The sequence below is a fragment of the Hyla sarda genome, chromosome 4, assembly GCF_029499605.1.
Source record: "Hyla sarda isolate aHylSar1 chromosome 4, aHylSar1.hap1, whole genome shotgun sequence".
Taxonomy (NCBI): domain Eukaryota; kingdom Metazoa; phylum Chordata; class Amphibia; order Anura; family Hylidae; genus Hyla; species Hyla sarda.
Window position 1 is genome coordinate 182,025,449 of NC_079192.1, and position 23,805 is coordinate 182,049,253.

At 41.2% G+C, this 23,805-nt stretch overlaps 2 protein-coding genes across 3 annotated transcripts in view; both read right to left on the reverse strand.

The window, feature by feature from the left end:
- The window catches only part of CPT1B (carnitine palmitoyltransferase 1B), a 67,371-nt gene extending 64,479 nt beyond the window's left edge, over positions 1-2,892 (reverse strand). Inside the window, exon 1 of the mRNA XM_056573008.1 lies at positions 1,950-2,892. The gene's annotated coding sequence lies outside the window, so the exon portion shown is untranslated. The remainder of the gene's footprint in view (positions 1-1,949) is intronic.
- Positions 2,893-7,553: 4,661 nt separating this feature from the next.
- CHKB (choline kinase beta) overlaps positions 7,554-23,805 on the reverse strand; it is a 58,167-nt gene continuing 41,915 nt past the window's right edge. For both annotated transcript variants that reach the window (XM_056573009.1, XM_056573010.1), the window contains exons 10-11: positions 23,607-23,688; positions 7,554-10,378 (exon numbers count right to left, since the gene is read on the reverse strand). In XM_056573009.1, coding sequence (XP_056428984.1) covers positions 10,322-10,378; positions 23,607-23,688 — 139 coding nt within the window. In that variant the 3' untranslated portion in view covers positions 7,554-10,321. The remainder of the gene's footprint in view (positions 10,379-23,606; positions 23,689-23,805) is intronic.

A 23,805-nucleotide genomic window follows, 5' to 3' on the forward strand; every position in this document is an offset into this window, starting at 1 on the left:
ACAACTTGCAAATTTATCTTCACATGGAAACTTTGGACTAAATCCAAGTATGTGAAAGGTTAAAGAAAACAGGACCTCAGATTCAAAGCAGACTATATGAAATAAGATGGAATAACGTGTAAAACTACAGGATGTATATTGAATAAAGGGTGGTAATATCAATATAAATGGACGACTTGACACTTGGATATTTCTGTAATCCTTTAACAGACCCTGGGACCTTAAAGATAAGTTTCCTGTTACTGACCTTATTATTACAACAACACACAAAAAACTATCAAGGCAACGACTTTTTTCCTCTTAAACTATTCTTACAGTTTCTATTTGAAGAGATTAACTTAAATGACATTTATGAGCTAAACATTCATGATAACAACCAAGCAAATACTACAACAGGTTAACCAGTATGCCAATGCATTTCCAGATGGATGGATCATAAAACAACCCAACTATGACAATTTCCAGGATATTTAGATGATGGTGGGGGGTCTGGTTCCTTGAAGATGCCAGCATGTAGTATTATACGGCACCCACTGAGGTTAATGTGTGACCATGTAATACAGGGAAGCTAAGAGAAATTAATGCTGAGTAGGAGACAACCTCTAGGATGCCCTTATGCTCTTACAAGGTCATACAGACAGGGGTTTTCTTGAGTTTACAACATTTTTTAAGGCAACTGGTAGTCTAGAAGAAATTGATCACCAAAATGTGGCTCACTGGCTGTTGCAAAACTAGAACTTCAAAATCAGAAACCAAAAGAGGAGCCGCAAATAACTTTTTATTTTTTTAAGCTCACCACTATGCAACCCACACAATGGGGCCATAATGGCTCATTGATAAAAAAAAAAAAAAGCACTGCTTATATGAGATAAAGTAGTGCTCGTGGTGCAGACACTTTTCTGGTGTTCCTTTCATCATTTTTTTATTTTTATTAAGAACACTAGAATTTCCCCAGCCCAAAAGACTGATATGAGGGAACAATGGATCACAGCCAGGTGTGCCATGAATGTAAAGGAAATAGACTTCATGTGTAATATCCCTTTAAGAATTACATAAAGCTATATAAAATAAATTCCACTACTCTTTATGAGGCAAAGGGCCATTTACGTCAGTAATGTTCAGTCATCTGAAGTACAATGCCCAATTGTTAGGTAAGGTGCTACGGTTTGTTTTTCTAAAATACTAAATAACCTTCTGCAAGAAGAAAAATTTGTTATAAGATAAATCTAATGCAACTTCTACAAATACAGTAAAAACACTCCATACAGATCATTATATCTAAAAAGGTCATTATAATGGTATGACAAATCTCAGTCTTTAAAGACTTAAGGCCTTGATCCATCAGACATTTGCATCACGAGTACTGACTGACAGGGTCAGTTGTATGGCAGTATGTAGGCATACATTACCTATAAACTTTTATGCTAAAAGACACATACCTCTACACAGAAAGGTAGAGTTGACTACGCTTTTCTATAGAATCAGAAAGGTATACACACACACACACACACACACACACACACACACATATATATATATACACACACATATACATACATACTAGTTTGACAGAGGCTACAAGGACACTCTTTAGGACTTTTTCAGTAGAATAAAGCTTTGTGGATAACTTGGTTTCTGATGTATGACAGGTTTCTATCAAGATGTTAAGCAATACTTAAAACAATGGCAGATACCATGGAGCATTTTACTCAGTGCAATGAAGTAAACAACTAGAGAAAGTTCTAAACAAGCGGACAAAGTCCATAAATAGCTAGGTCATAGCTATTCCCCCATGAAGAAAACATAAAAGGACAAATAATGACAGCTAGCAGAGTAGTATGTGTATATAAAACAAAATTGTTTAAAATGATATAAACAAGAGCATGAGAAAACACAAGAAGAAATAAACTGTATGCATACAAAATATGCTATAGAGATAAGTTACCCACCTGTTAATCACACTTTTTCAGGGATCTACAAGCAGGTATACAAGCACGTACAGGAGCATAGACACAGCTACGCAGCTGCTGCCTTCCGTCCTCTGTGTCCTTCAGCGTCAAGTGCATGAGTAGAATTTTCTACACCCTGCCAAAAACCAGCCAGTGTAACCTGAGACCCAACAGTCTTAGAACAGAGCTGTTATAGGCATAAGGAACTCCTAGGAAACTATGAGAGTACATGGAGTGGTGGAACAGGCAGAATATAAACAAACTTTAAGGCAGTCCTTTTTGGAAAATGTACATTTTATATTTTCTGTTATACTACAAACATTGCTGGGGGATCTGAGTTGTATTGGTATTGCACTTTTCCAAGGTGAGCTGGTGTGAGTTCAGTTACCATGTCTAGATTACAACAGGTCACAAAAGGTTTTGGTGACTTTTTGAAAGCAGAAAGCAACTACAGTTCTCCAAAGTCACAATAGCAATGACTGTTGCACACAAGTATACATAGAGACAGGCAAGGTGTCACTATCGATCACCAAATTTTTGAGTATTTAATAAAGAAAACTACACCTGAAAATCCCACCACTGGGGGTCCCCATACCTACTGGAACACTAACCAGTTCTGCAGCAGCATCAGGTTTGTCCATGAGTCATGGACAAATGATGACTCATGGACAAGGCTGCATGAGCTGACACATCAATCACCTCCAACCACCACAAGGGAGGGGCACGCCCCCTTACCCAGAGAGGATTTTTAACACTGTGAGCTAATGACAAGAGGTCTTTTTTTAATAAATATAGGTGATAGAGGCATAAACATTAGATGTACATGGTCAAAATTAGGTAGAGTAACATTTTTTTTGTGGGATCTGACAGGTACGCTTTAAATTTAAGTTCTTAAAGGGGTACTCCGTCGCTCAGCATTTGGAACAAATTGTTCCAAACACTGGAGCCGGGAGCTAGTGACGTCATAGCCTTGCCCCCCCATTACATCATGCCCGCCCCCTCAATGCAAGTCTATAGGAGGGGGCATGACAGCCATCATGCCCCCTCCCGTAGACTTGCATTGAGGGGGCTATGACATCACGAGCTCCCGGCACCAGTTCCAGCGTTCGGAACAGTTTGTTCCAAACGCTGAACAGCGGAGTACCCCTTTAAGGATGAAGGGTGTACAGATACACCCTTGTGTCCTGGTACTCAAGGACCAAGGGCTTACCTGTATGCCTTGGTCCCGCTCCTGCAGTTTGCAGTGTGCTCATGAGCTGAGCATGTTTTATACCCACGGATAGTGCCGGACATCACCGATTGGGCAGAGGCCCAGGATTAACCCTTTAGATGCCACAATCAAAGTTGATTGCGGCATCTAAATGCGCAATCAAATGGTGCAGGTAGCTCAGCGAAGCTGATCGGGACATTCACGGCAAAATCACAGGTTTTATCAAGCAGTTTTATAGTAAGATTTGGTTGCTCAAATTGCTCTGTTAAAATTAAAGCTGAGCTGTTATTGGTTGCTACGGGCAAAAGAGAATCTTATTCAAGGACAAGTTAATAAATCTCCCAGTGTCCAAAAATTCCACAATTGAATCTTTTTTCATATGACATGATCAATGTACACATTGATCATGAGATATGCCTTTACTATGAGGCCCTGCTACAATCAACTTTCTATGTATGACATATAGGCAGCAATAAACAACGGCCTAGATTTATCAATCTGTCTGTCACAAAAACTGTTGGCTTTCCCATAGCAACCAATCATAGCTCAGCTTTCATTTCTTAGATTACAGAAAGCTTAGCTGTGACTGGTTACAGAACGTTAACCTGTGCAGGGTAGCTAAAGGTAAAGCCATCTAGGATGGCACCATAAGGTTTTATCAGTATCGATTGTTGAAATTATTGTACTTTGTGAGACATATCCACTTTGACTATTTTTTTCCTTGTTAAATGTGTGTGTTCACACATTCAACTTTTTAATTTTAATTCCATTCACTTCTATTCACAAATCGTACCAAACTCATACACCCATTTTGACCCGCTTATGTTTTCTGCCAATTTTTTGGCCAGATTTGACAACAATCTTATGTCCTGATTCACAGATTAAAATCATATCCTTTATTTTTACATGACTGTCTATGTAAATTGTATTGAATCGATTAACTATCCATTTTTGTACGTGTAAACAGATCCAATTTTTCCCCTGCACATGTGCAGCAGCTTTAGAATTCGCAAATGCTTCCTTAGTTTGCTTTAAGTGAATGAGAACACTATTTACGTTTAGATGCTGCAAACCTGAACATAGCTAGTCCTGCTTTCAGGGGAGAAGTGGATACAACTGTATCAAGGCAATGCTACAGTTACATAGCCTGGGCCAGGGGTTTTTAACCTAGGGTATGCACTGAAATGTCAGGAGGCACGCCAGCTCGGAGACTTTTTTTTTTTTTATCTAAGACTGTCATACCTGTTTGCTAAGGCACTGAAAATCTTAGAAAGACTGTCATCATTAATCATCATGCTTCTTCCACTTCATTACTGGTCATAGTTATGGGGGGGGCTGTATATATATATAAAATAAAAATAAAAAAGGGGGTCTAAATATACAAAGGGAGACTAGTGAGTGGGTTGTAGTTCTAGGGAGTAAAGTCTATATACACAAGGGTACTGGTTCGTGTTATGTATACAGTGGAGCTCTGGCTAAAAAGGGGTACTCCACTGCAACACATTATTTTTTTAATTTTTTTTTAAATCAACTTGTGCCAGAAAGTTAAACAGATTTATAAAGGACTTCTAGAGATGAGCGAACTTACAGTAAATTCGATTTGTCACGAACTTCTCGGCTCGGCAGTTGATGACTTTTCCTCCGTAAATTAGTTCAGCCTTCAGGTGCTCCGGTGGGCTGGAAAAGGTGGATACAGTCCAAGGAGACTCTTTCCTAGGACTGTATCCACCTTTTCCAGCCCACCGGAGCACCTGAATGCTGAACTAATTTACGCAGGAAAAGACATCAACTGCCGAGCCGAGAAGTTCGTGACGAATCGAATTTACTGTAAGTTCGCTCATCTCTAATGACTTCTATTTAAAAATCTTAATCCTTCCAGTACTTATCAGCTGCTGTATGCTCTAGAGATGAGCGAATTTACAGTAAATTCGATTCGTCACAAACTTCTCGGCTTGGCAGTTGATGGCTTTTCCTGCATAAATTAGTTCAGCTTTCAGGTGCTCTGGTGGGTTGGAAAAGGTGGATACAGTCCTAGGAAAGAGTCTCCTAGGACTGTATCCACCTTTTCCAGCCCATGGGAGCACCTGAAAGCTGAACTAATTTATGCAGGATAAGTCATCAACTGCCGAGCCGAGAAGTTTGTGACGAATCGAATTTACTGTAAATTCGCTCATCTCTAGTATGCTCCACAGGAAGTTTATTTCTTTCTGGAGTTCTTTTCTGTCTGACCACAGTGCTCTCTGCTGACACCTCAGTCCTGTCCAGAGCAGGATAGGTTTGCTATGGGGATTTGCTTGTACTCTGGACAGTTCCTGAAAGAATTCCAGAAAGAAATACAACTTCCTGTGGAGCATACAGCAGCTGATAAGTACAGAAAGGGTTAAGATTTTTAAAAAGAAGTCATTTACAAATCTTCTTAACTTGATAAAAGAAAAAAAAAGTTTTCCACTGGAGTACCCCTTTAACCTGTTCAGGACGCCGGGCATATGCATATGCCCTGCATCCCGAGTCCTTAAGGACTGAGGGCGTATGGATACGCCCGTGGGAATTCCGGTCCCCACCGCAAGCCGGTTGGGGAGTGAATCGAGATTCATGCTGAAATCATTCAGCAGGCACCCCGGCACATCGCCCAGGGGGGTCTTAAGACACCTCCCCCCCCATGTCGGCGATCGCAGAAAATCGCATGTCAATTCAGACATGCGATTTTCTGCTATTCCGGGCTGATCGGGTCTCTGGTGACCCGATCACCTGGAAAATAGCGATGATCGGAGCTGTCAGGGACAGCCCCGATCATCTTGAGGGCTAGGAGTGAGGTCGCAGAGCTGCGATCTCCTCCAATCCCCTGCCATTGGTCAGAACTGATTCTGACCAATGGCAGAGCAGGACAGTGGGGACAACCCCCCGTTCTGCCCACCCCTGGATGTCGAGGGGATCGTGGGAAGAAGATGGAGGCCAGTACCTGCAGGAGAAGATGCCTGGGGACCCTGAATCTTCGCTGGAGACTGCTGGATACTGGATCAGGTAGGGAAGCGACGGGGGGGGGAGGGTTCATTGAAAGTAAAACGATCTTTACTGTGGCAACCACTAGGAAGGCCAAACTGCAACTCCCAGCATTTCAAAAAAATTCATGAAAATTGCTAAATCTGAAGGGACAGATGTTACAGAACTACAACTCCCAGTCCAGGCATGCTGAGAGTTGTAGTTCTGTAACATCTGTCCCTTCAGATTTAGCAATTTTCATGATTTTTTTTGAAAATTGATGCTCTACTTTGAAGCCCTCTAATTTTTTCAAAAAGCAAAAATATGTCCATTTTATGATGCCAAAATAAAGTGGACATATTGTATTTGTGAATAAAAATAAAATGTATTGGGAATATCCATTTTGCTTACAAGTAGAGAGCTTCAAAGTTAGAAAAATGCCAAATTTTCATGAAATTTGGGGATTTTTCACCAAAAAAGGATGCAAGTAATGCCGAAAATTTACCACCAAAATAAAGTAGAATATGTCACGAAAAAACAATCTCAGAATCAGAATATTCGGTAAAAGCGTTTTCGCGTTATTAATTCGTAAAGTGACGGTGGTCAGAATTGCAAAAAAGGGCTCAGTCCTTAAAGGGGTACTCCGGTGAAAACTTTTTTTCTTTTAAATCAACTAGTGGCAGAAAGTTAAACATATTTGTAAATTACTTCTATTAAAAAATATTAATCCTTCCTGTACTTATTAGCTGCTGAATACTACAGAGGAAATTATTTTCTTTTTGGAATGCTCTCTGATCACATCACGAGCACAGTTCTCTCTGCTGACGTTATTATAATAAAAATAACGCTTTATTTATTGTTGTCCTTGGTGGGATTTGGACCCAAGTCCCCAGCACTGCAAGGCAGCAGTGCTAAGCACTGAGCCACCATGCTGCACTTAGCATACATCTGCTATACATCTGCTATGCACGGTTGCTAAAATGGACAGAGATGTCAGCAGAGAGCGCTGTGCTCGTGATGTCATCAGTGTTCCAAAAAGAAAGGAATTTCCTCTGTAGCATTTAGCAGCTAATAATTACTGGAAGGATTAAGATTTTTTAATAGAAGTAATTTACAAATATGTTTAACTTTCTGCCACCAGTTGATTTAAAAGAAAAAAGGTTTTCACCGGAGTACCCCTTTAAGGTGAAAAAGGGCTGCGTCCTTAAGGGGTTAAAGTCTGTGCAAAGGGGTCGATCCCAGGGTCAATGAGGTACTTTTATCATTGTGTGTCTTTAGAAAGCATGTTTTGAAGATATAATAAATATGTTGAACGTAAGAAAAACCAAAGTGTACCTGTCATTTCAAACATAGAGCACCGACAGCCACCCCAAACAAAACCCCTTAACTCCCCCCCCCCCCCCCCCCCCCCAGGGCTTGTGGTGTACAGGAGCACCACTGCGCCCCAAACAACAGCCACCCCCCCAGCGCTCGTGGTATACAGTGCCGACAACATTTGTGTTGCATAGGGTAGCTGGAGTAGCCTGAAACAGGCTCATCTATCCATCTCTTATGCTTTTACAATGCAGCTCTGCTTGTTCAGAATGGCTGCTGCAAACACAATACAAAGAACAATTAAAGTCTACCTTCACAGAATCACATCCTGCCTAATCAGACAGTGGCCTGTGGAGGCGCTCTTGCACGTTGCATGACACAGCTGATAATGATGCCAGAGTATAGTGTCATGATACTGGAAGAACACGGGTAGTGGCATTTAGAGATGCAGCAAGAAAGGCAACAAGTTATTGAGAAAACAAAAAAAAAAACACAACAACTTCTATTTACATAACATTTGTATTAAAAAAAAACTATGGATAAATTATACGGGCTTCATTAAAATTCAGTCATTGTACATAGACTAGTGAAACTAGAAAAGATTGAGTATTTAAGCATAATAACCATTACCTTGTATAATGAATGAAGGCAAATGAAGCATCAAGGGCCTCTTTACACTGACTGATGTGACAGAGAAAGTCCCTTTGAAGATAATCCGCAGACCTATTTAGCAGCATTTATCTGATAAGTTTTGTCATGTTAGATCTGAAAACATGCATTTCAACCAAAGCATAAGTGTTCTTTTAATTGTTTAAAGCTTTGTAGATTTCCCATGCTAAGTATAAACCATGTTCGGCAGCTGATAAAGGATATTAGCCATTCAATGCACCCTTGCAAGTCAGTGGCTAAAGTAACAGCCTGCCTTCATTCAAAACCTGAAAAATCAGGAATAACTGCACGTAAAAGGGATTGGCTCATGAGAACAACCCCTTTATAAAGGACAGCCAGTCTGGCATTCAGCACCTTACTTCTGACCATACATGCTACTAAAAGTCTAGTGTTAGGGTATGTTCACACAGGCGGATTACCTGCTGCATATTTTTTGCCTGGGACTCCCTTCTATGCTCTGGAATGAAGAACCACACTAATTGCAGCTTCCCCTCCAGACCACCAGACCCATTTATGTATTACATGGTCTCCCCTACATTTACACGGGTGGATTGCCTGCGAGATTCCGGTAGTGGAAAATCTGCAGCAGATTACATTGACTTCAATGGGATCTTCTGTGGATTTTCCTCTGTAGGAAACTTGCGCGTAATCCGTCCGTGTGATAATACTGTACATAATTGTGTCTGGAGGAGAAGCTATTAAAAGTGGTTCTCCATTCCAGAGAATAGAGGTGTGTCCAAGGCAAAAAGAAGCTGTTTTGATAAAATAACCCCACAGTCCCCAATAGACTTCAGCATCTTATGTCATAAGTTTCAGAACATAACACAGGACTAGTTGTTTGGTGGGGTCTTCAAACTGTACATGTCATTTGGCAGACCCTTTTCCTGCATAAAAGGGGTCAATACAGTCTAAGGTTTTCTTTCAGGCTATGTTTACATAGCAGTTTTGAGGTTAATTTTGAGCCTTAAAAAAAGAAGAAAAATGCTAATTTTCAATCAAAAACCATCTAAAAATTGTCATATTTTTCATCTTTTTTCTGCTTTTAATCTGTGTTTTGGCAAATTTTTCCCCATTTTATGAGGTGTTTTTGGTTGTACTTGCAGCTATTTTAGGGACACAGTAGAAGTTAAAGGGGTACTCCGCTGCACACATCTTATCCCCTATCCAAGGGCCACCATCTGCGGCATCGGGAACACCGAAGCTTGCAGCTACCGCGTTCGGGAGATCACACCATGCCCCCTTCATTCATGTCTATGGGAGGGGGTGTGAAAGCTAGTACAGAGCCGTCACGCCTTCTACCATAGACTTGAATGGAGGGGGCGTGGTGGCCTGCATCGCCAGTCATCAGGCATGGAGCAGAGTTCGCTCTGTGCCCCAAATGACAGGAGTGCCGGCCCAGAGATCATGGGGGTCCCAAGCGGCAGGACCCTCGCGATCTAACATCTTATCCCCTATCCTTTGGATAAGGGATAAGATGTGTGCAGCGGAGTACCCCTTTCAAGCCTGAAAAAGCTTTACTCTGGGCCATTTACAGCCTCGAATATGCCAAATGACATGCCAAACTATGTCTGAATTAAAGCATTTGAATTTAGAAGAGAGAATTAAAGCATGTGGATTTAGAAGAGAGAATTAAAGCATGTGAATTTAGAAGAGAGGGATTAACCAGGGCCCTCCTTGTATATACACTCCCTGGGTGGATTTCGGATTTTCAACATTGGTTATTTCTTATTATACCTGCATTAAATTACATGATCAGTCTTAGCCTCTGTTTAAAGCAATACACCTGCTACGTCTGGATGGAATGAAATAAGTGCATTATAAGAAACCTATAACGTACTGGCAAAGGTTCCACATTACAATGGTGACTATGCAGGACTCTAGTTTACGTGTTTGGAAGTACAATTCCGAAATCTACCTGATGATGACCAAACTAAAGTCAGTGCAGAATAAATGACATTGTAAACTACAGCTTGTAGGCAAACTTCTGAACTACAGAGATAATAGGAAAACATACAGTACACAACAGGTTACTTTATAGAAAGTCATGTCTATGATTGAGAAAAATTATGTAGACAATGGAAAGTGCAGTAGACAAATTTCCAGCTGGCGTGAGTTGGTATCAGCGTGGACGGGAAGAACATCCTAAGGTGTGGATGTGAGATTGAAGAGTCGACCATTCAGATGGACAATCATTTGAAATTCAAGACCACAGACGTTTCTGTTGAAAATATGCATCAAAGCGAGAGAGTGCGTAATCCTACAATAAAAAGACAGTAAACTGAGAAACCACTGAAACGTTCATCCCTTAGGATTTTTATACTTTTCACAGTCATAAGGCCTCAGCAGCAGTCACGCCCCCTCCCATAGGCTTGCATTGAGGGGCGGAGCATGACGTTACAAGGGGGCGGAGGCGTGACGTCACACTCCGCTGGTCCCATGGCCGCCGGTAATCAGACACGAAGCGAACATGCTCCAGGGACTGATTTTAACTGGGGTGCTGCATGCAAGATCACGGGGGTCCCCAGCGGCGGGACCCCCACGATCAGGCTTTTTATCCCCTATCCCTTGAATAGGAGATAAGATGTCTAAGCGCTGGAGTACCCCTTTAACTTCTATTAACCTACACAAGATCTAGAATCACTTTCGGCATTTCATTTACTGCTCACTATGTTATTACACTTAAATACACACTGCATTAGGTGAATCTTGCAGAGACTCTCAATAAACACACTATACAAGTTCCACAGTGCTAGTTTAATCTTCATACTGCACTGTTATACTTCCCCAACACATTGGGTTTAGTTACTAAGAGTGGAGTGGAGTTTTCTTTGTGGGTTTTGATCTCCGACAGGTATTTACTAATCTTTCCCTACATTTTACAATTTTCCCTACGTATTCTTTTTTTTCACAACTGTTCTGATCTGTTGGGTTTTCCTCAGCTCAAATCCACCACATTTTCTGTCTAAACCTTAGTAGATATGTTGTGATTTTTCAAAACTGTCGGGACCACGCCCCCTTTCCAGTTTTTTTTTGTAAAATGGAGAGTTTTTTCTTTTTTTGGTCGTAAATTCCGTGTGACACAATTCGGGCACCAAACTTGAGAAAAAAAGATTCGGGATCATGTTTGTAAATAAAGCCCAATTGGTTAACAGCAGTTACAAAGACATTGACCCAGATCGATTAAACCGTGTGAGAGAAAAACAGGAGAGGTTTGCCAATAACAATCAATCACAGCTCAGCTTTCATATCTAAATGAGCTCTGGTAAAGTGAAAGCTGAGATATGATAGGTTGCCGTGTAGAAATCACTCCAGTTCTTTGTCTTAGGCTAGGTTTACATCACGTTTTTACCAATACGGGACTGCATACAGCTGGGGGGAGCTAAAACCTTGCGCTCCTGTATCCCTGCCGTATGCGGTCCATATGTAATTCATTTCAAGAGCCGACCGGAGTGAAAGGCTGACTCCGGTCGGCTCATTTTTGCCCCGTATGCGGTTTTCCCACCGCACCTAAAACCGTAGTCGACCACAGTTTGGCAGTGCCGCAGGCGATCTGATCATCCATTCAAAGAGCTGCATTGCCGCAGATGCTGTGATCTGTATTGATTATGGCAGTTGAGGGGTTAATGGCGGACATCAGCGAGATCACTGATGTCTGCCATTACTGGTCCCTGGCTGCTGATAGCAGCCGGGACCTGCTGTGCATGATGCGAGCACCAGAACATCATGTATAGGACATAAATGTACGTCCTGGTGCGCTAACTACCAGCGGACAAGGGGGTACATTTACGTCCTATGTCTTTAAGAGGTTAAAAGATTCAAAAGTTCCTGTCTCAAGTGCGTGCTCTGGCCAGAAGTGTGCTCCATCAGCTAGACCTTTGTATAAACTAGAATTTACTGCTGTTCTCTAGTTGAAACCAGTTTTTACAGGATGCCTTTGGGAAAACTAGAATTTACTGCTAATCAAAAACACAAATGTCCGTTTAAACTCCTTTAAACTGGAGAAAGCTAGTTTTAACAAAATGACTCACTTAAAACCTGAGAAAAACAGTATAAATGAAATGACTAATGCATGAAGAAAGTCAGGCACCTAATGATAAGGAGGTATTAGATGACTGGAGGAGGTATTAACCTGGTATGGATAGTGAAATCAGTTTTTTGTATTACCAGTAACATTCTAGTTTAAACGAAGGTGTTCAGTAAAAACAAAGTTTAACTAGGGAAAAGCATTAAATCCTAGTTTTCACAAAGGGAAAACCAGTTTCAACCAAAAAAACAGTTTTAACTGTAAAATATATAGTGCACAGAACAAATGGGGATATTTATCATTATTGTCTCACAGAAAGTGTGTTTTAAATAAAAATTTTTTTGCTATTTTTCATACTAGCGCAATGGGGTTGATAAATTTGGTACACGTAAGCAAAAAACTATAATACACTTTATTGGAGGGGTTTGAGACTTTTTGTGTGACATTCACACTTGATAAACCGTTTTAAAACATTTTATTCACCAAATGCCTGTATTTTAATGCTTTCAAACATAGGAAAAAGGTTTCCACTTAAGAAAGGTGTGGACGCTAACACTAGAAACGATAGGTTCCAAGCCCAAGCCCCCTTACTGTCCCGGGCATTGCCACAGCGACACAACAAGCCTCAGCCTAACTCAGGATAATTTAATGCAGTGTTTTCCAAACAGTGTTTGGTAGTTATAGTAGTAGTTTTACAACATCTGGAGACACACTGTTTGGAAAACACTGACTTAACCCTTATGTTAGAACCAGATCCACTCATTACAATTATACTCACCTAAAATTTAATCTCAATTACCTTATGACTGGGTTAAAAAAAAACATGCAGAGTGGGTAAATATACCACAAATCCTCCCTTGTCTAGTGGATATCAAAGCGGAGCGGGGCAAAGATGGCAGCGGCGGTTACCGGCGGGACAGTGACAAACAGCGGGAGATCAGCGGCGGGGAGGACTGGCGGCAGACAGCGGGGCACCAGCGGCAGCAGTGAAAATCTGGTAACTGATCTTCACTGCTGCAAAGTTTCACAACTACAACTCCCAGCATGCCCAGAAAGCCAAAGGCTGTCTGGGCATGCTGGGAGTTGTAGTTTTGCAACATCTGGAGGGCTAAAGTTTGGAGACCAATGTATATGTGGTCTCCAAACTGTGCACTTCCAGATGTTGCAAAACTACCACTCCCAGCAAGCCAAGACTATCCAGGCAAGCTAGGAGTTGTAGTTCAGCAACATCTGAAGGGCCAGATGTTGCAAGACTACAAATCCCAGCATGCCCTTCGGCTGTCCAGGCATGCTGGGAGTTGTAGTTTTGCAACAACTGGAGGCACACTGGTTGGGAAACACTGTCCGTTTCCTCACTTAGTGTTTCCCAACCTGTGTGCCTCCAGCTGTTGCAAAACTACAACTTCCAGCATGAACTGACAGACCATGCATGCTGGGAGTTGTAGTTTTGCAACAGCTGGAGGTACATTGGTGCGGAAACACTGCGGTAGTCTGTTACCTAACTTAGTGTTTCCCAACCAGTGCGCATCCAGCTGTTGCATAACTACAACTCCCAGCATGCACGGTCTGTCAGTGTGGAGTTGGGAGTTGTAGTTTTGCAACAGTTGAAGGTTAGACCCCCCCCCCCCTGTGAATGAGGTTTACAGTGAGTTTCCCTTTCATTTTGAGCTGCAGAAAATTTTGCTCAAATTGTGCTCAAACCCTTGCCCGTGTGAATGTACCCTAACACTACACTACACGAACACAAAATATAGGGTAAAACACTACATATACACCCCCCTACAATGCCCCCCCCACCCCCAATACATTTTAAAAAAAAAGTCTCAAACGGCAGTATTTCCAAAACGGAGCCTCCAGCTGTTGCAAAATAACTCCCAGTATTGCCGGACACCCATTTACTGTTCAGGCATGCTGCAATAGCTGGAGGAACCCTGTTTGGGGAACACTGCTGTGTCAGTCCCTATCCAAATCCCTAATTTAGGCCTCAAATGCGCATGGCGCTTTCTCACTTCAGAGCCCTGTCGTATTTCAAGGCAACAGTTTAGGGCCACATATGGGATATTTCCGTACTCAGTAGAAATTGCCTAACACATTTTGGGGGGCTTTTTCTCCTTTTACCCGATATGAAAAGGTAAAGTTGGGGTCTACAACAGCATGTTAGTGTAAAAAAATAAAACATTTTACACTAATATGTTGGTGTTGCCAACAAGAGGTAAAAGGAAAAAAAGACCCCCAAAATTTGTAGCATAATGTCTCCAGAGTACGGAAATACCCCATATGTGGGTGTAAATTGCTCTGCGGGCGCACAACAGGGCTCAGGAGTGAGAACGCACTATGTACATTTGAGTTCTAAACTGGTGATTTGCACAGGGGTGGCTGATTTTACAGCGGTTCTGACATAAACGCTAAAAAAAAAAAAAACACATGTGACCCCATTTTGGAAACTTCACCCCTTACGGAATGTAACAAGGGATATAGTGAGGCTTTACACCCCACAGGTGTTTGACAAATTTTAGTTAAAGTTGGATGTGAAAATGAAAAATCAGATTTTTTTCACTAAAATGCTGGTGTTACCCCAAAGTTTTTATTTTCACAAGGGGTAATAGGAAAAAAGGCCCCCAAAATTTGTAACACCATTTCTTCTAAGTATGGAAATACCCCATATGTGGATGTAAAGTGCTCTGCTGGCCACCTACAGGGTTCAAAAGAGAAGAGTGCCATTGAACTTTTTGAGAGAGAATTAGGCTGGAATTCAAGCCCCCATCCTGCCAGAACAGTGGACCCCACCCTCCCCCCCACATGGGACCCTATTTTGGAAACTACACCCCACACTGAATGTAATAAGGGGTACAGTGAGCATTTACGCCCCACAGGTGTCTGAGATTTTTGGAACAGTGCTTTGTGAAAATGAAAAAAGTAATTTTTCATTTGCACAGCCCACTGTTCAAAAAATCTGTCAAATGCCAGAGGGGTGTAAATGCTAACTGCACCTCTTATTAAATTCTGTGAGGGGTGTAGTTTCCAAAATGGGGTCACATGTGGGGGGGGGGGGGTCCACTGTTCAGGTAGCAAAGGGGCTTTGTAAACGCACAAGGCCCCCGACTTCTATTCCAACCAAATTCTCTTTCCAAAAGCCCAATGGCGCTCCTCTTCTGAGCATTGTAGTTCGCCCACAGAGCACTTTACATCCACATATGGGGTATTTCCATATTCAGAAGAAATTGTGTTACAAATTTTGGGGGTCTTTTTCTCCTATTACTCCTTGTAAAAATGAAAAATTTGGGATAACACCAGCATTTTAGTTAAAAAAATTAACATTTTCATTCTCACGTCCAACTTTAGCGAAAATTCGTCAATCACCTGTGGGGTGTTAAGGCTCACTATACCCCCTTGTTACGTTTGTTGAGGGGTGTAGTTTTCAAAATAGTATGCCATGTGTTTTTTTTGGGCTGTTATGGCACCATGGGGTCTTCGTAATCGTGACATACCCCGCAAAAACCATTTCAGCAAAATTTGCTCTCCAAAATCCCATTGTCGCTCCTTCCTTTCTGAGCCCTCTAGTGCACCCACAGAGCACTTTACATCCACATAGGAGGTATTTCCTTACTTGAGAGAAATGGGGTTACAAATTTTGGGGGACATTTTTACCTATTACTTCTTGTGAAAATGAAAAATTTGGTGTTGCAACAGCATTTTAGTGAAAAAAATAAAATTTTTCATTTTCACGTCCAAATATAGTGAAAATTTGTCAAACACCTGTGGGGTGTTACGGCTCACTGTACCCCTTGTTACATTCTTTGAGGCGTGTAGTTTCCCAAATAGTGTGCCATGTGTGTTTTTTTTTTTTTTGCTGTTCTGAAACCATGGGAGCTTCTTAACTGAGACATGCCCCCCAAAAACCATTTCAGCAAAATTCGCTCTCCAAAATCCCATTGTCGCTCCTTCCCTTCTGAGCCCTCTAGGATGCCCACAGAACACTTTACATCCACATATGAGGCATTTCCTTACTCGAGAGAAAAAGGGGGACATTTTTACCTATTACCCCTTGTAAACTGAAGAAAATGGGTTTACAAGAATATGTTAGTGTAAAAAAAAAAAAAAAAAATTTAAGATTTTGAATTTTCTCCTCCGCTTTGCTGCTATTCCTGTGAAACACCTAAAAGGGTTAAACTTTCTGAATGTCATTTTGAATACTTTAAAGGGGTGCAGTTTTCATAATGGGGTCCATTATAGGGTATTTCTAACATAAAGACCCTCAAATTCACTTTGAAACTGAACTGGTCCCTGAAAAATCCGATTTTGAAATTTTCATGAAAAATTGGAAAATTGCTGCTAAACTAAAAAGCCCTATAATGTCATCAAAAAGCAAAAACATGTCAACTTTATGATGCAAACACAAACTAGACATATTGTATATGTGAATTAACATATCATTTATTTGGAATGTCTACTTTCCTTACAAGCAGAGAGCTTCAAAGTTCGAAAAATGCTAAATTTTCAAATTTTTCATGAAATTTGGGATTTTTTCAACAGGAAATGATGCAAGTATCGACAACAATTTTCCACTAACATAAAGTAGACTATGTCACGAAAAAACACTCAGAATCAAATTCATAAGTAAAAGCATTCCAGAGTTATTAATGCTTAGAGTGACAGTGGTCAGATTTGCAAAAAACGGCTGCGTCCTTAAGGTCAAAATGGACTGCGTCCGACTTTATGTGTGACAAGAGGAAAGTTTGATTTTATTGGTTAATGGTACTGAGTCTGTCAAACTATAAGGACACTTACTATTCGTCAACTGAGCGAGGCGGGCCTAATGATGCCACAGTGGGAAGTTATAAAACTCTCAGTGTGGCAAGATTTGGAGCCATTTGCCCCATAACCTTTTGAGGACATCACACATAGTGACAAAACAGGTTAGGGGGGGGCACTTTGAAAGTGTTTTAACCCCTTAAGGACCAAGCCCATTTTGACCTTAAGGATCAGGCCAATTTTCGTTTTTGCATTTTGGTTTTTTCCTCCTCCCCTTCTAAAAAACTGCTCTCAATTTTGCACCTACAGACCCATATAAGGGCTTGTTCTTTGCGCCACCAATTGTACTTTGTAAGGACATCAATCATTTAATAACAAAATATACTGCAACACCCCAAAAATATATATTTGTGGGGTGAAATATAAAAAAAAAACAAAAAAAAACATTTTGTAATTTTTCCGGGCTTCTGTTTGTACACGGTGCAATTTTCTGTAAAAATGACACCTGATTTTTATTCTGTAGGTCCATACAGTTACAAGGATACCCAATTTATGTAGGTTTTATTTTATTTTCTACTTTTAAAAAATCTTTAAGGAGAACTCCAGAATAGAAAATTTGTCCTCCATACTGCCGGCAGTAAAAAAATAAATAGATACATACCTTCCTTCGCTCCCCCGGTGCCTCCGGTAACCCACTCCGGTCTCCGCCGCGATCCTCTTCCTGGTTGCCGGTGGTCGTCGAGTCATACTGCACTCAGCCAATCACCGGCCGCAGCGAAGTCCCGACTCGGCCGGCGATAGGCTGAGTGGCAGTGTGACGTTTTCGGCTCCGGCACCTGCTGATAGCAGCCGGAACCTGCCGTGTGTGACGCGAGCACCGCTCCGATGCTGGCGGTCATACATAGGATGTAAATGTACGTCCTGGTGCGCGAAGTACCGCCAAACCAGGACGTACATTTACATCTGTGGTCGTTAAGGGGTTAAGGACCAGAGCATTTTTTGCAAATCTGACCTCTGTTACTTTGTGCATTATAACTCTGGGATGCTTTAACTGATTGTTTTTTCGTGACATATTCTACTTTATGTTAGTGGTAAATTTTCATCGATACTTGCATCATTTCTTGGTAAAAAATTCCAAAATTTCATAAAATATTTTAAAAATGTGCATTTTTCTAACTTTGAATCTCTCTGCTTGTAAGGAAAATGGACATTCCAAATAAATTATACAGTTATATAGTTCATAAGGTTGAAAAAAAGACCAGAGTATAAGTTCAACCTATAACCCCAATGAGTCCCTACTGAGTTGATCCAGAGGAAGGCAAAAAAAAAAAAAAAAAAAAAAACTCGTACTAGAGGTAAAAATTGCTTCCCGACTCTAAATATCCCTGGATCAACATTCTGTCCCTATAAATCTAGTATACAAAACCAGCGATGTTATTATTCTCCAAAAATGCATCCAGACCCCTTTTGAACTCTTTTACATGACCCACTCCTCCGGGAGAGAATTCCACAGTCTCACTGCTCTTACAGTAAAGAACCCCCATCTGCGCTGGTGTAGAAACCTTCTTTCCTCAAAATGTAGAGGATGCCCCCTGATGGGAGAGATCTCTGTACTGTCCCCTGATATATTTATACATAGTTATTAGGTCTCCCCTAAGCCTTCTTTTTCTAAACTAAATAACCTTAATTCTGATAATCTTCCTGGGTACTGTAGTCTTCCCATTCCCCGTATTATATTTTTCCTTTTTGAAGACACTAGAGCGCTTCAAAGTTTAGCAGCAATTTTCCAATTTTTCTCAAAAATTTCAAAATCCGACTTTTTTAGGGACCAGTTTAGCTTTGAAGTGAACTTGAGGGTCTTTATGTTCGAAATAACCCATAATGGACCCCATTATAACACTGCACCCCTTCAAAATGACATTCAGAAAGTTTGCTAACCCTTTAGGTGTTTCAAAGGAATAGCAGCATGGTGGAGGAGAAAATTTAAGATCTTAATTTTTTACACTAACATGTTCTTGTAGATCCATTTTTATTTTGTTTCATTTTTACAAGGGGTAAAAGAAGAAAAAGCCACCAAAATTAGTAACCTAATTTCTCTTGAGTAAGGAAATACCTTATATGTGGATGTAAAGTGCTCTTCGAGCGCACTACAGGGCTCAGAAGGGAAGGAGCGACAATGGGATTTTGGAGAGCAAATGTTGCTGGTTTTTGGGGGGCATGTCGCGTTTAGTAAGCCCCCATGGTGCCAGAACTGCAAAAGAAAAACTCACATGGCAAATATTTGGGAAACTACACCCCTCAAGGAACGTAGCAAGGGGCACAGTGAGCCTTAACACCCCACAGGTCATTGACAAACTTTTGTTAAAGTGGAAAGTGAAAATGAAAAATTAGATTTTGTTCATTAAAATGCTGGTGTTACCCCAAATGTTTCATTTTCACAAAGGGTAGTAGGAGAAAAAGCCCCACAAAATGTGTAACCCCATTTCTTCTGAGTATGGAAATACCCCATATGTGGATGTTGCGTGCTCTGCAGGCCCACTACAGGGCTCAGAAGAGAAGGAGCGACAATGGGCTTTTGGAGAGAGAATTTGGTTGAAATAGAAGTCGGGCCATGTGCGTTCACAAAGCACCCGTGCTACCAGAACAGTGGACCCCCCACATGTGACCCTATTTCGGAAACTAAACACCTCACAGAATGCAACAAGGGGTGCAGTGAGCATTTAAACCCCACTGGCGTTGGACAGATCTTTGAAACGGTGGGCTGTGCAAAAAAACAATTGCATTTTTCATTTTCATGGACCACTGTTCAAAAAATCTGTCAGACAACAGTGCTCTCTGCTGACACCTGATGCCCGTTTCAGGAACGGTCCAGAGCAGTAGAAAATCGCCATAGCAAACCTATGCTACTCTGGACAGTTCCTGACACGGACCGAGGTGTCAGCAGAGAGCAGTGTGGACAACACAAAAAAGAAATTCAAAAAGTAAAGAATTTCCTCTGTAGCAATCAGCTGCTAAAAAGATCCAAAAGGATTAAGATTTATTAACAGAAGTAATTTACAAATCTGTTTAACTTTCTGGCACCAGTTCATTTAAAAAAAAAAACTAAAAAGTTTTCCACCGGATTACCCCTTTAACCCCTCAACAACCACGGACATAAATGTACGTCCTGGTTTGGTGGTACTTCGCGCACCAGGACGTACATTTACATCCTGTGTATTACCGCGAGCATCGTAATGGCCAACATCCGCCAACGTGTGGTTGTCCGCCATTAACCCCTCAGATGTCGTGATCAGTAAAGATCACGGCTTTTGTGGCAATGCACATGTAAAAATAGATGATCGGATCACCCACAGCGCTGCCACGGCGATTCGATCATCTGTAATGGCAGATGGAGGTCCCCTCACCTGCCTCCGCCCGTCTCCCGGCGTCTCCTGTTCTGGTCTGAGATCGAGCAGACCAGAGCAGGAGATAGCCGATAATACCGATCAGTGCTATGTCCTATGCATAGCACTGAAGAGTATTAGCAATCAAATGATTGCTATAGATAGTCACCTATGGGGACATAAAAAGTATTAAAAAAAGAAGTTGAAAAATGTATAAATAAAAAAGTAAAAAAAATTTGAAAAATCCCTTCCCCCAATAAAAATGAAAACTGTCCGTTTTTCCCATTTTATCCCCAAAAAGTGTACTTTTTTTTTTTAATAAACATATTTGGTATCGCCGTGTGTGTAAATGTCCGAACTATCAAAATATAATGTTAATGATCCCTTACAGTGAACGGCGTAAAAGTAAAAAATAAAAAAGTCAAAAAATGCTGCTTTTTTGTCACATTTTATTCCCAAATTTTTTTTATAAAAAATGATCGAAAAGTTTTATATATGCAAATGTGGTATTGACAAAAAGTACAGACGGCCTCTTACCGCCCTATATTCGGAAAATGAAAAAGTTATAGGTGGTCAAAATAGGACGATTTTAGATTACTGATTTTGTACAAAAAGTTTTTCATTTTCTTTTAAGCAGTAGAAAAATATAAAAGCATCTAGCCATGGGTATCATTTTAATCTTATTGACCCAGAGAAGAACACATGTCATTTTTACTGTAAATTGTCCAGTGTGAAAACGAAACCCTCCAAAATGTGTTAAATTGTGGTTTTCATTTAAATTTTATCCCTAAAAATTTTTAATTTTTTGGGTTCGCTGCACATTTTATGGTAAAATGAGAGGTTTCATCACAAAGTACAATTGGTCACGCAAAACAACAAGCCCTTATATGGGTCTGTAGATGGAAATATAAAAGAGTTATGGATTTTAGAGGGCGAGGAGGAAAAAACGCAAAAATAAAATTGGCCTGGTCCTTAAAGGGGCATTCCAGGAATTTTTTTTATTCGACTATGCTACAGGGGCTGTGAAGTTAGTGTAGTTCAAAATATAGTGTCTGTACCTTTGTGTGACTGTTTTCTCACAATTCTTCTTTTGTTATTTTCACCCCACTATTTATTTTTAACAGCATACAAAATGACCGTTGTCTCGGATTTTTCTCAGCTTGCAATGTGGCCGAGACCTGACTCACTAGTCAGCTGATGACAGGGAGCCTGTCTGCTTCAGTGGGTGGATGGATCAATCTGCAACTAATGCAACAGCTGTAGGCACCCTGATTGAAAACCACAGGTCTTTTGTTTCAATGGGTGGGGTGGCTGATGTGTGGGAGGGAGGGAAATGGCATTGTGGGATTTGTAGTCAAAACAAGACAAGCGCAGATCCTTCCTAAGCATGTCCATTACTGTCTGCCAGGTACGTACTAAAATCACCTTATGGTGGATGACCCCTTTAAGGTCAAAATGGGCTTGGTCCTTAAGGGGTTAAGGCCAATCAGAGGACAGGAACAATAAACTACTGTAATACCAACAATATGAAGCCCAGCCACAATCAAACTAAAGTGAAACCTTTTTTCCCTGCAGCGCCCCTAGAGACAAATGCATATTGCTTTTTTTAAATATAAATTGGATTTTCAGTATTTGCATAGTATTTCCAGTTTTGCTGGTGAAACTGGAGAACTTGCAAAGATTCTCAGATGTCTTTCATGAATGTCTGAATGTTTGCATATCATACAATACAGAAATGTAGGTGCACTACTGTGGTAGATGTATACAATGACATTGGCTAATCCCTCAACACTGATGTTAAAATTGAGACATTCGCCAGTGTATCCTTATATAAAGGACACACCAGAGCCCGCACACCAACGCCAAGGTTTCTCAGATGGCACGGGACCTAACGCTAACCTACCTGTGCGTAATACGCAAAAACCAGGGGCCAGTGGGCAATTACAGCAGCACTAGGTCGACATGTAGCCTGCTCCCAGTTCCCTCCAGCGTGACTAAGCACACATACAATGGAAGGGGGGAGAGAGGCTACAAGCCCCACCCAAGTTGGCTGATATAGGTGCATGGCCTCACAGGTGCAACCCTAATGCTGCCTGGAAAATGTTCAAGGCGCATTAACATATGGAGTTTACACACCTCCACGTATAAATTTACAAACAACAACAAAAAACGTGGTCTCAAATGGCTGGAGGTGCTCAACCCCAAATGCAAGTGCCACAATAGAATCCTACACCAGATAAACAGTGTGGATGTGTAACAATTAGAATAATACAATACAGAAATTGTTACACATCCACACCGTTTATCTGGTGTAGGATTCTATTCTATCCGCTGCAGGCATCCTCCATTGTATGCATTTTTATGCTGGGGATCGCCCCTAGCAACGGACTACAAGGGCAGGATCTGCTCCCCCAGTATAAATGCACAACCGCATTTGGGGTTGAGCACCTCCAGCCATTTGAGACCACGTTTTTTGTTGTTGTTTGTAAATTTATACGTGGAGGTGTGTAAACTCCATATGTTAATGCGCCTTGAACATTTTCCAGGCAGCATTAGGGTTGCACCTGTTAGGCCATGCACCTATATCAGCCAACTTGGGTGGGGCTTGTAGCCTCTCTCCCCCCTTCCATTGTATGTGTGCTTAGTCACGCTGGAGGGAACTGGGAGCAGGCTACATTTCGGCCTAATGCTGCTGTAATTGCCCACTGGCCCCTGGTTTTTGCTTATTACGCACAGGTAGGTTAGCGTTAGGTCCCGTGCCATCTGAGAAACCTTGGCGTTGGTGTGCGGGCTCTGGTGTGTCCTTAATATAAGGATACACTGGCGAATGTCTCAATTTTAACATCAGTGTTGAGGGATTAGCCAATGTCATTGTATACATCTACCACAGTAGTGCACCTAAATTCCTGTATTGTATTCTAATTGTTACACATCCACACTGTTTATCTGGTGTAGGATTCTATTGTGGCACTTGTAGTCCACTGCAGGCATCCTCCATTGTATGCATTTTTATGCTTGGGATCGCCCCTAGCAACGGACTACAAGGGCAGGATCTGCTCCCCCAGTATATATGCACAACTGCATTTGGGGTTGAGCACCTCCAGCCATTTGAGACCACGTTTTTTGTTGATGTTTGCATATCATGTTGTAAAACATAATATTTATTATACAAAAAACACATTACACATCCTTTTTGTTTTTTCCCCCTATTTTTCGGTTTCTTTTCCAGGCCTTCCAATCACGATGCATGTACTGTAGCATTTTGACTAAATACAATCGAAACAAAAGGAATGACACCAATTTAGAAAAAACACATACACACTCACCAGGTATCCAAACTCAATCGTTGAGATTTTTGCTTGTAAAATGGACCAAAGACCCCAAAAGAAATGTGATGCCAAAGCAAATCTAGAAGACAAAATGTACAAGATGACAGATGCTGAAGCAAAGAAAAGAATCCAGGTACTTCTAACTATTGAAGTGCAACCTGTAGACAGTGGTAGAGTGTCTGAGACTCCCTGTTTA